At 31.9% G+C, this 13,588-nt stretch overlaps 1 protein-coding gene across 18 annotated transcripts in view; it reads right to left on the bottom strand.

Annotated features, from left to right (window-relative positions):
- Window positions 1-13,588, bottom strand: part of LOC123676324 (eukaryotic translation initiation factor 4E transporter-like) — a 209,863-nt gene that overhangs the window by 194,869 nt on the left and 1,406 nt on the right. For 3 of the 18 annotated variants that reach the window (XM_045612158.1, XM_045612165.1, XM_045612157.1), the window contains exons 1-3: window positions 6,338-6,767; window positions 4,873-5,059; window positions 1,259-1,656 (exon numbers count right to left, since the gene is read on the bottom strand). In XM_045612158.1, coding sequence (XP_045468114.1) covers window positions 1,259-1,656; window positions 4,873-5,059; window positions 6,338-6,476 — 724 coding nt within the window. In that variant the 5' untranslated portion in view covers window positions 6,477-6,767. Of the gene's footprint in view, window positions 1-1,258; window positions 1,657-4,872; window positions 5,060-6,337; window positions 6,785-13,588 lie in introns of those variants that run through there. The other 15 variants (XM_045612154.1, XM_045612168.1, XM_045612170.1 and 12 more) reach the window with 13 other exon arrangements.

The following is a 13,588-nucleotide window of genomic DNA, read 5'->3' as shown; positions in this document are numbered from 1 at the left end:
CAATATGTTCCACAGGATACGGATCACATCAAATAGACAACAAAGCTAACAAAGAAACAATATGAAAACAGTAGTAATTATTTACAAATCCATATGTGGACCATTATTGGAGATTGGATAACCATTGTATGCGAATTGCAGAGTCGGTGAACAAGATCCCTCTAAATCTAAACAATAATTGAATTAAGGCAACCAAATAACGCGATACATAACATTTAAAATAATTTGCTACATCAGAAAACAAGAATTGAACCCATCAGGGAGCGATTCAAAAAATTGAACTGGAAATTTATGAAGATGCTAGAAGAATTAGAAGAAACATAAATGAAACTCATGCACAACGATCTAGTAGAACACCCTTGCAGAAAATTCCCAACTTAGACTTTACTACAAAAACTAATAAAAAAATGTCACAAGAATGGTTTTAGAGAAATAAGAAATTTTCAGCAAAAGAAAAGTTACAGCAATATTTCGAAAATGAACATTTTCGAAAAGCACTCTGTGGCTATGTATTGGTAATAGCTATGAAGTTACGGTTTTCGTCAATAAGTTTGTCATGAAAACCAGTTTTCAACTAGCTAGTACAAAAATAGTAATTTTCATTCAAAAGTGTCCAATTTGGCCCACCCTATACATGTGCGCGCCTTAGAGGTTCGTTTTGCGACACTCCTGAGCACACCTACAGACAGCCGAAGTTGGAACAGAAGAAAATTTCAATGAAAACCTAAAAATTTCAATTCCTTGTATAAAATGGCCCTGCATATCGGATGGAGCACAGCTTGTGCCGAAAAATGGACATGGAAAGACGTTAACCAAAGAAATTATTTAGGAAGGCAACCACCAATCCATTCTTCATGAGAGCACCATGTAATTTTGTTACCCTCCCATTCCAAAGTATCCCTTCTTGGTTGGAAATTAGAATCATTGGTGGTAGTTAAACGAAAGGTCACGAAGGAAATTAAGGACATTCCTTTGAAGGCCTATCAAAAGTGCGTGGATAATTGGATCAAGCGTTGGCAAAAATGTGTTGTTTCAAATGGATATTATTTTGGCAGAAAAAAATAAATTTAAAAAAGATTAATGCAATTTTGTTTCATTTACAATTTTATAGTACTCTTTGATCATAGTGTATTTGTACAAGATGAAAGGGTGCAAGAATATAATTATAAAGTCAACATTGAGTTTTTTTCAAACTCGACCTCCTCCGAGATTTTAGAGGTTTATTAGAACTGTCATAAAACATAAGATTAGGACTTACTCTCATTCTTGTCGTTGAAATCCCATGTGTCCCTCAATATCCTGCCGCTGCCAATCCTTCTGTTACTGTTCTGTTGTATATCCCTCGAGTTGATGTGGGCGTTGTCGCCTTTAGTGGCCGATCCGGTTATCGGACTATGAGCTCTTGGTCCAGAAGGTCTGCCGTTGTGGGGTTGCTCCCTCACTGGCACGAAGCATCCAGTGTTGAAGCTGCGCCGCTGTGGGCTGAGCACAATGCCATCATTCTCCTTCCTAATGCGCTCCCTGGGATCGCTTGGTCGTCCTCGTCTGCCCTCCGGCTGCAATGAGATGTCGCCCTTGTTGCCGCTCGCTCCTTCTGCGGGCGTGGCATTTTTTTTGTGGTCGTTCCAACGTTCTGGGTCCCAGATGCTGGGAGGCCTGAAATAAATCAGAGGAAGAATCATAGAAGATAGAAGACCCATTCTAAGTTAATACAGTAAATAAATAATGATTTATTGAAATCATAGATTGTTTTGATTTCTACCTGACGGAGATTCAGCTTGATATTGATTAAAAGTAAAAGGACTTCATTTTCCGCAAAATTTATTTAGCACAATACTTTTTTCAACTACGTGTTGACTTCTTACTGGTATATAAGTAAGGTTTGTAACATTCTAATTTACATCAGTTACTTCAAATATAGAAAGGGGTAAAAAAGATTCTCAGGTTGAGAATTCAAGAGTTTCATCCAAAAAGGTTGTGTAATAGTGAACGGTTCGGGTCATGTTGAGTAAATGTGTTTTTTCTATTTACTTCTGTCGCTTCTGAAATTTTCAGTCTACTGATTTAATTTTTGACATGGAGAACACTAGTTAAGTTATGATCAAAATTATATCCTTTCCCTAAAAGATGCTAAATATTCACATTTGATGTAAGAATTTTTTTAACGCATATACTTTTGATTTTTAGTGCTTTGAGAAAATTTCTTCGATGATTAGGACCTTTATTGATTGACTAATATATTTTTCATTTTGTATGAAATTTTGATATTTCTCCAATTACGTGGCTATTAATTGTGATTTCTGGCCTATATATGAAATGTATTTAAATCTTTTCGTTTAACTTATAATGAGAATTGGTAGATTATTTTGAGTTGATTTTCTGTAAGAATTCATTATAATTTGTTGGTCATTTCCTTCATTAACTGCAATGTATTCAATTATGTTTCAATTTTATAATAATAATAATCTTTATTGAGCGAAAAAACACTAACTACAACGGATAAAAGAAAAATCAATATACAATTCTATTAACAAAGTTTCTTCGCATGTGCAACTAACAATTTTTTAAATGTATCATATTTGTTACAAAAAGTAAACGGTGAAAATTTCAAGACAGTATGTTTTTCTCGAATGATTCCAAAGGTATTTAATTGAAAATAATAAACCAATACTTCATCTTCCTCCTATAAATTCGACATTCCACGATAAATCCGACCTTCATGCATCTTCTCGCGGGAAGATAGACTGTTAGAGTTATCAGGTTAAAAAACCCTTCATTTTTCTGTGTAAAGCACACAAAAAAATAATAACATCATTATATTAGTTTTTCTACATAGCTGAATTTTTGGATAACTCACTTTATATACAGGGTGTCCCGTAAAGACCACGTCAAACCGAGGGAGAATGTAGATCAAACGATAACCCACCTGCTATGACAAAATTCCCATTATAAAAGTCTCACCGTTTTCGAGATATTTTTTTTTTTGAAAATAATGAATTTTTGCCTCTTTCAATAGTTTTGGCCTTACGGTTGGTACAATTTTACATCTTTCTGGTTAATTTTTTCTGTAAAATATTGCTGAAGAATGATTTTAACGTTTACATTAAAAACATCATCCGAAAATTTTGAAGGGGGGCTATGAAAAATATTTTTATTGGAAATTTTGGTAGTGGATTATTTTGTTCATGAAGTTTAGCCCATCGTAGTGGAAAAAAAATGTACCGAGCTACTGCTGCACATTACACCAATAAATTGTCTATTTTATAGTTATTTCAAAGAGGTATCACACAAGTCATTTGTTATTCAAAGAAAAAAGATATGGCTGTTTTTATCCAAATGGGTACGTTTCTGACAAAATCAAGTTTGTCAATTCTGTTGAGAAATCTTCGATGTTGCATTACTTAGTGAACAATGGCAACTTTTTACGTGCGAAAATATTACTCGCATAATTATTCACCTCAACAAAATTCAATTTTACCGGCAAATTTTGGAAAACATCATGCAGATCCAGATTTTTTTAATAAGATCATTTGGAGCGACGAGTGTTCCTGTACCAAGGATGGGTACATGAAGACCTAAATCCTCTGGACTTTTAATATTGGGGCTGCCTAAAAGACAAAGTATACGCAACACCCATACGTGATGAAGCCGAATTGCGGATGCGTTCTCTCAATTCGGCTTCATCATGTATGGGTGTTGCGTATACTTTGTCTTTTAGGCAGCCCCAATAATAAAAGTCCATAGGATTTAGGTCAGGTGAACGAGGAGGCCACAAAATTTCACCTTCTCTTCCAATCCACCGGTGGGGTTCTATTCAAATGTGCGGTAACTTCGAGTCCGTAATGTGCTGGGCATCCATCATGTTGAAAACACAGACTACGTCGCAGCGCAAGTGGCACATCTTCCAATAAAATGGGCAGCTGGTTGGTTAAAAATTACAAATAATTGTTTGCGTTCAGTGATGGCGGCAGTTCGATCGGGCCCAAAATTGCACCATTGAATATTCCAGTCCATAAATTGATCTTGAATCGATATTGTGATCTATCTTCTCTCACCTCGTGTGGATTTATGATATTCCAGCTATGCCAATTGTGGAGATTCATGTACCCATCCTTGGTACAGGAAGACTCGTCGCTCCAAATGATCTTATTAAAAAATTCTGGATCTGCATGATGTTTTCCAAAATTTGCAGGCAAAATTGAATTTCGTTGAGGTGAATAATTATGCGAGTAATATTTTCGCACGTAAACAATTGCCATTGTTCACTAAGTAATGCAACATCGAAGATTTCTTAACAGAATTGAAAAACTTGATTTTGTCAGAAACGTACCCATTTGGATAAAAACAGCCATATCTTTTTTCTTTGAATAACAAATGACTTGTGTGATACCTCTTTGAAATCACTATAAAATAGACAATTTATTGGTGTAATGTGCAGCAGTAGCTCGGTACATTTTTTTTCCACTACGATGGGCTAAACTTCATGAACAAAATAATCCACTACCAAAATTTCCAATAAAAATATTTCTCATAGCCCCCCTTTAAAATTTTCGGATGATGTTTTTAATGTAAACGTTAAAATCATTCTTCAGCAATATTTTACAGAAAAAATTAACCAGAAAGATGTAGAATTTTACCAAACGCAAGGCCAAAATTATTGAAATATTCATTATTTTCAACAAAAAAAAAAATATCTCGAAAACGGTAAGACTTTTATAATGGGAATTTTGTCATAGCAGTTGGGTTATCCTTTGATCTACATTCTCCCTCGGTTTGACGTGGTCTTTACGGGACACCCTGTAGATAAGCAAGTGAAATCTGACTAATAGATTCTGAAATATAGAAATTTCACGAAAATTACTTATTACTTACACACACTCCGTGTTCAGGAAGTCTGGTTTCTTCTTCGAAAGCGGTACCTCCTTCAAACCTATAAGCTCGTCTTTTGAGTAACGATATTTAGGGCTATCTCGAACTGCCAAGATAGCCGGATCTGCAAATTCTGGGGAGTCGATATCTATTTTCTCGAACACCATGCTGCTAATCAAATGTTCATCTTCTGAAAGAAGAAATTGCATTTACTGATCAGAGCAAATCGACCAACATTTTTGTTATTCAGAGTTCAGTACACAGTGATATCATTTTCAATAGGATTCTTAAAATATTGTATTTTGTGACCTCAGTGTGAGGCTACCTGATCTTATGGTTCAACAATTATGACTTTTCGGATTGGATTTTTTTATTCACTTAGTTTTTTTTTCTTATGAAGTAGTGAAGTGCATTTACATAATTATTTGTCATTAATATTATAATCAAAAACCGCGCGTTTGCCATCCAGAATAATTAAAAAATAATATAAAATAACGACCCAACGAAGAACCCGCACAAACTGAATACCCATGAAAAATTTCATTAAAATCGCATAACAATTGTAGAACTTAAGGCTATTACAAAGATGTGCGAACATAGACCGACAGACACTGAACCAAAATAGTTCAGGATGGTCTGAAATGCATTTTGCGAGCTAATTTTTTTCATCTCAGAAGTGATCACAACGCTTCCACTTCCTTCGGTAAATTCGGAATCGATTTATTATTAATTAAAGAATTTCAAAAAGTATGAAACACGCAATCATATTCAAACTCATAATGATGATAATCTGTAATTGTTTTCCACACCAGAGCAGAATTTTAAATTTAAGTTTTTGTAACCCTAAAATGTTATGGCAAGAGGTGAAAAAACTAACTTCTATAAAATTTTGGATGACCACTTTGCAATGCATCTACATAAATTAATATTCAAAAATTCATAATTCCTAAAGTAGGAATTTTGGGTAAAAATATCGAGCCATCAAATATCATAAATAATTTTATAATGAAATTTTTAAATGACCATCAATTCAAATACCCTCAGTATAGACTGTTTAAAATTCATCAATAGTGTTTTCAAAGGAGGCTCAATGCCGTAGAGCAACCGATTTTTGCGACTATGTAATGCAAATAGCTTGTATACTTCACAATTTCAATTTATACATTTCAAAAGGATTTTGGGTTTATCATTTCCAATAATAATTAACGGGGGTTGAATTATTGTTATAAGATAGATACATAATATGGATCAATGGTATTCAAGTGTCTACAAATTATTGTTTTCCCAAGTTGTTCGAACCTTAGAATTAAAAATCATTTAACGTCTGTGTGTTCATAAATGAAATTGATTTCATGGGGAGATACTTTTTTCAGAATTGAAAAATTGTCTGAATGCCATGAAATCAATTTCATTCACGTAGAATTAAATTTGTGTTCAATAAGAAAATGACAATTAACTAGTAACTCACTCCAAGATACTCTCTTGAATCTTGACCACATCTTTTGGTCTTTTTTCTTATTCAATATACCAGGACCCGTCAAGTCTACCTTTTCAGAAACGAGATTAGAAGTTTTAGCGGCATTTTTGAGACCCTTGGTCTTCGCCATTTTGATCCCGAAATTCTCAAAAATTGCCAACACTTTAAAACACAATCGCACAGACCCAAAATATACGAACACTTTTAGAACAGGAGGCACATTCACTCGTTCACAAAATAATATAGATAATAAAAATACTCGAATATAATCGGACAAAACCTTAGCACGATCTCACCACACAGAAATATAATCTTTGTCAAAAATAATGTTAGCAACATCAACTGATTACAACTGAAATGATAATTGTACTAAGGGAAACACAAAAAGAGGCTTAGAAAAAAATTATCGCAATATGTTTTCGAAGATCACCTCCAACAACATTGGAATAACGTATCGTCCGACAAAGAAAGAAATAATATACATTCAATTCGTGATATATTCGAAGACCATAGAGAGTCTTTACAATTCAGGGAAATTTTTCAAAAAATTTCGGGTACATGAGAAACTTGTAAGTTATTAGATTTTATAACCTAACTCAAGTTTCTATCGCCGAGTTCAAAAAAATATTTGAATGAAATATTTTGTTGAGTAAAGGAATTTTCCTGTTTAGTAGAGATTCATATTCAACCAGATCTAATAGTATAAAGAATATCAATATAGAATATTTTCAAAGAATATCTAACGGCAAAATTCGAAGCCGTATTCTTTCGTAGTCTCAATGAAATTTCAAAAATCAATAAGTTCTAAACTTGTTCTAGGACTTTGCGGCAATATAATTTTTTTGATTGCATCATTATGAGTAGGCAAATTTATAGAAACAGATTCGGTGTTTTTCGTCCTTGAATGAACATATTGAAGTTCATTTTAGAGGGTTAGGACCATTAAAATCAGGCGACCAATTTGGACTAAACCAACGTTTCGTTTGTACAGGGTGTATATCAGTGATCCCCAAAGTGGTCCAGTTGGACCCCCGGGGATCCACGGTGTCGTGAAGATCAAATGTCCATAAGTTGTTCATGGAGGTCCACGAGAATATTTCTGGCTTCTATTGTAAATGAGAAAAATATTTTTTTAGCCTCCCCTGTTAGTTACAGCCCCCTAAAGATGACGCCCGAAAAGTAGTTTTTAATTCGTGAAAGTTCATAATTCTTTTTTTTGTTACATTTATTTCACATTTGTATCAGTTCTCAATAAAAATATCGTTTTTGAGATCGAAAATAATTCCAGGCTCCACAACTCAGGCGTATTATTTGTTGATCATTTTTTATCAAAAACCGTGAATTTTAACAAAAAAATACAAGAGACCTTATTTGTTAAGAATGGATGACTATACAAAATTTATTTTCTTATTGTAGAATATGAATGTACAAAAAATTATTGCGAAACAAGTTTGAGAGGTGGCTTTTTCTACCCCTTGTATTCATAGAGGAACTCCACAAAAAATAATTTTGTATGCCTTCTCGCCCGCATAAAATATCAGCTTAATTTCATTTTTGGGAATATTTTAGTTTTTGAGAAAAAAATTGAAAACTATCTTTAGGGGGCTGCAACTAAGCAGGGGGGCTCAAAAAAAAAGTTTATATCAAAGGACTACCCTATTTTTTGACAAGGAATCACCCCCTAAATTTTTTCGCAACTACTCATATACAACCTGTATATTTAGACTTTATCAAGGCAAGTTCGTTAGTCGAATAAAAATGATTAATCTGAGTACAGAGAATATTGTAAATTAATAGTAACACTTTGATAAATGTTTAAAAAATAAAATTTTCATCTTACATAAACACTAGAAAGTCTATTATAAAATTGCAATCACCGTCAGAATAAACTGTTGAATGAGTAATCAGCTTTATTCTACTAAATGAACTTGCCTTGATAAAGTCTAAATATATAGACGAAATGTTGCATGATTCCAATGATCCTAACCTTGTAAATTGAACTTCAACATATAAGGAATAATTTTTTTGTAGTATTTTTCACTTGATGTTTGAACCAAATTTCATGCACTTAGCTCATGTAGTTTCCATTTTTTGGTTTTAAACATCCCAAAATGATAAGTGTTAAAATTTAATGAGAGTATTATTCATTTGTTCACAGATTCATTATAAAGGCTTAGTATTCGAAATAATTAACCAAATCTTGTTGAGTTGTTTAAGGAGAAATATCTGACCGCAAAAGTGTTAAAATTTAATGAGAGTATTATTCATTTGTTCACAGATTCATTATAAAGGCTTAGTATTCGAAATAATTAACCAAATCTTGTTGAGTCGTACAAGGAGAAATATCTGACCGCAAAATCCTACTTCATAATAGTGTATATAAATTTTAATGAAAAACACACACTAAAAATGCTGTAATTTTTACACAATGGTCTATAATTTCCTCCTATCTCGAAGAATATTTCAAATTCAATGGCTTTTCAACCAAAACTCATAAAATAAAAAAAAATATTGAACCTCTTCGGAATCGAACATTAGGCCTCTGGAACTAGGTACTGACTAGGCGATCTTGCATATGAACAATAATAGATTTCATAACTCGGAGCTATGAATAATAAGTACAATCATAGCTATACATATAAATTTTTCAAAATTCTATTCCTTGGTTTTTTGCTTTCAAAATGTATTGATGGTATTATATAGCTATGAGGATCGTTGCGGTGTGACAACTAATTTTTGTATCGAAATTCAAGCCAATAAATAGCACCATGATTTATGGATGAAAATCTCTAGGGGATTAAAATATTTTTTCCCAAACAATTCCAAAAAGACTTATTAATGAATGTAGAATTATTATAAAGTGTCATTTATTCGACCTAAGTTCCTTCAGCCTCAATGAAAATCAATTAAGACAAATTATTTTAGTGACAACTACTTAATCATGAAATTGAAAAAGGATAAATAGTTACATTGATACTGAATGCAAAATATTTTGTACCACAATTTCCTAGCCTATATGGGTTCGGGTTATTAATTTTGGTATGCTTTCTTTTATTGATATTAATAAAAGAAAAGAAATGAGACACTTGACAATACGTTTCACAATATTCCTTTGACTTTAATTAATACAACAATACCTTCTTCATATGCTCTTCCAAAAATACACAAAGAAAATTGTCAAATGAGACCCATTGTTTCTAATACCAATGCACCTACTTCAAAACCGTGTAAACATCTAAATTCTATATTATCTAATATGATTCAACATAATCGAATATATTCCATTAAAATTAATATAGTTGACCAATGAATTGAAAACACTCACAGATGCAGGGTTAGTCTCATTTGATGTAGTAAATTTATCTCCATCCATACCAACAACAGAAGTCGAGTACCCAGTGAACCAAACAACTTGATGAAAACCCTTTTATCACTATTGATATGAAGGAAGAGGCAAGAAGACTTCTCCAAATATGTCTAGGTCAAAGCTATTTTAAGTTTAATGAAAAAATCTATCAACAATTAGATGGTTTACCAATGGGTTCCCCTGCGAATATCAATTTGATTGATTAGGTACTGTATTAGATGATATTTTTTGTATATGGACTGGCTTGACTTCAGAACTAGAATCATTTTTAGAATTGATAAATCATAGTTCTATTCAGTTCACTTCGGAAGTAGAGGACAATAATAAGTGTTTGAACTTCTTAGACATTCAGGTAAAAATAATAAATGAACATCTTGAAGTAGAGATATGTACATATATAGAAAACCCACTTTATCTGATTTTCTGACCCATGACATTAGTTCACTCTGTATAAGATCAAGATGTCAACATTTTACACACTAGTAAATCAAGTGGTTTCAATTCCATTTGCAGAAATCAACTCTGAAAAAAAGTTCAAATCCTGAAAATATTAGCCAGGAACAATGGGTACTCTCCTGACATAATATAATAATATTCCTTTCTACTTTATAGATTTTAATAAAACAAAAATTTTACACAAAGGTGTAAAGGTAAACGTTTAGACCTCTTGGAGTTTTTGGAAATGTTTTTTCTTACATAAAATCAAGAAATCAACTAAGATAAGATTTAATACATCTAAAAAATTTCAAATAATTATCCTCAGCTCATAAACAGAATCTCCCAATGGTAAATAATATAATCAATTAGATTTCCGCCTGTCTCTGGTTTTAACATCTATCACTCAGGTTTATGTGTACTTGTGTATATTATTTTATAGTCAGTTTTGAGAATGGGGTGAAACCCAAAACATGCATGTCAACAAGATAATATATATGTTAAAAATTTCAAGAATTGTGAAACATATTGTCAAATGTCTTATATCTTTTGTTTTATTAATATTGAAATTATGTTTCAGCAAGTGATAAGTAAGGAATCAATTTCAATTTTCTTATTTTGCATAAATGCTTTTAGAATTTTTTCATTTGTTGAGATATAGTACAAAAAAAATTTATGTAAAATTTGAAGTTTCAGTGGTTTATTAATGCTTGAAATTTGGTACCAAATTTTAAATTCCTAACTTTTGCAGAAGTCATTTAAATAATGAGTAAGCTGCCAGCGCCAAATAAGCTCATATTCAAATATTTTTCATTTGGAAGCCAGTTGACCATTGAGAACATTTTCTTCACACATGCTGATATTAAAATATAAACTATGGTATCCATATTTTCCTTTTTTGGAGTATTTGCTTCGGTAATTATATGTTCATATTTTATTTTTTTTTATATACATATATATTGGATGTGGATATATATATATATATATATATATATATATATATATATATTCGGTTCAATGTTATTTACCTGCTTTTTAATAGTTACTATGGTTTCCTTCATTTGGATGTGTCAGGTTTTTAATGATGATGTTTGTTTCATTAAAAACCTGACACATCCAAATTAAGGAACCATAGTCACTATATATATATATATATAAAATAAAATATGAACATATAATTACACACGAAGTTCATATATATATATATATATATATATATATATATATATATATATATATATATATATATATATATATATATATATATGAACTTTGTGTGTTCCGGATTGGACCGCGTCTAATATTTTGTCGTGTTCGACGTTGTTTCGGCTCCGATTTTGGAGCCATTCTCAAGAACCGTTGACTTTACGCCGGGGTCTCAATCTGCCTACTCCCCAGGTATCATCAACAAGAGTATTCTCGTAGGTGTGGTTATCTTGCGTCCTTCGAGGCAACAACAATATATATATATATATATATATATATTGTCTCCAGATAACAGTCGTACTAGTTAGGTTAGACACACTGTTTATACTCACATCCAATTGACAAAGAAAGATTAATCCAACTGATAGAGTATTTGAGACTAATTTACTTAAAAATTTGCGTTAATTGATGAATTTTAACTTATTAAGGAGACAACCTCAAATTCTGTGACTGTTTTTAAAGATTTGTGAAAGTTCTTTTTGTGTATGTAATTTTAATTTTAATTGTTAAAATTGTAGTAACCCTGAGGAAGGAACTAACCAGTTCCGAAAGCTTGGTATGAATAAAGAGTAAAACTGAAATCCTTCTTATCAGTCGAATTCCCTTAAAGATTCACGATATATATATATATATATATATATATATTTTTTTTTCATATTTGATGACAACAAACATTTTAAATGATCTTGTTCTAAATTTTTCTCTTAAAATATGAATCTTACTTAGTTAATTGAATATCAATATTATGTTTAGAGCAACTTTCATTTTGCAGTTTTGCCAATATCTATTTCATTTTCAGATTTGATTGATTGATCAATCTTTCAACAATGTGCTTGGCTAGTCGCCATCGACACAGGAAACAATCTGCCTTACAAACTCCAAAATCACAAAAAATCTCAACAATCACAAACTATTTTCACAATTCCAACTTCACAAAGGCTTCAATATTATTTTCAAAAAGATTCTTTCCAACTATGGGGCTCCAAAACGGGACGTGAGGAAAAGTAGTCATCTCATCGTGACGACCATTTTGAAACCCCTTTTCAGATTTCATAAATATTTTCATTCACTGAATAGATTCAATAAATAACACATCTATAACAGATTATATTTGAAATACTAAATTTTTTCAAATGTTATATCAACTACAAATCTTATAAATATAAAACCAAATATGTACCCTGTTATGCGCTCAAATGAATAATATAATAATTATAAATATACACACAATTCTGAGCCACTACTCTTTTCATTTAAAATTTACGCCTGAAATTCCATTTGAAACATGAAAAACTTTAGGAACAAAAACATGAAAATAACCTAACATGTAGTGTATAATTGATTTCTAATAAGGACAACACAATTCAAAAATAACTAATAGAATAAGTTCCCTTAAAAAATTACTTAAATTCATTTAGAGCTTTAGTTGAATAAAAATGGTGTCATCTTATAACAATGCAATTAGAAATAAACTTGATATGAAAAATTAATACCAATTAAGAAGAACCCAAGCAAAACGACTTAATTACGAAGATGGTCAGCATAATGTTGATGAATGATTAAAAAAGTATTCATTCAAAGAATTTTCTTTTCAACGAATGTGCTAAATAGTAATTTACGTAACAAGTCCGGAAAATAGGGTTTTTTTGGACGAATAGACAAAATTCCAGGACGAGCGTAAGCGAGTCCTGGAAGTCTGTGAGTCCAAAAAAACCATTTTCGGGCGTGTTGCGTACAATATTTTTTCGGCAACCAAGTAAAATAACACTATCGTTGCTGCTTTCCATATTTTATTGCGATTGCGATCAAAAACCATGAAAATTTTTGACAACTAATTTCATATGAACTGTCAGCCGGTTATCTCGGTTGCTATGGATTCTATGATTCTTTTCCGGCCTAGTCCGGGAAGTACGTACTTTCCGGACTAGGCCGGGAAATGCTACTTTCTCAGAGAAAAAGCGTCCGGGAAGTGCTCACTTCCCGGACGGTTGCCGAAAAAAGAATTTTACACAAATATAAGATGATCCCTGGTATTGGAAAGTCAGATTTGTTCCTCTCATTACAAAAAAAGATTCCCGATTATTGTACTTTGAAGGTATACATATGGTACTCTCGTCTATCGTTTGCCTATCTAAAATGTAAACATTGATTATATGATTTTGACTGATAAATTAATTTTGACGAAAACAGTCAAAAACTGTTTGATAGTATTAAGTCCCTCCTTAAAAAGACCA

This window comes from Harmonia axyridis, chromosome 3, assembly GCF_914767665.1.
Source record: "Harmonia axyridis chromosome 3, icHarAxyr1.1, whole genome shotgun sequence".
NCBI classification, from domain to species: domain Eukaryota; kingdom Metazoa; phylum Arthropoda; class Insecta; order Coleoptera; family Coccinellidae; genus Harmonia; species Harmonia axyridis.
Note: the sequence above shows the minus strand (reverse complement) of the source record. Positions and strands in the feature narration are given on the sequence as shown.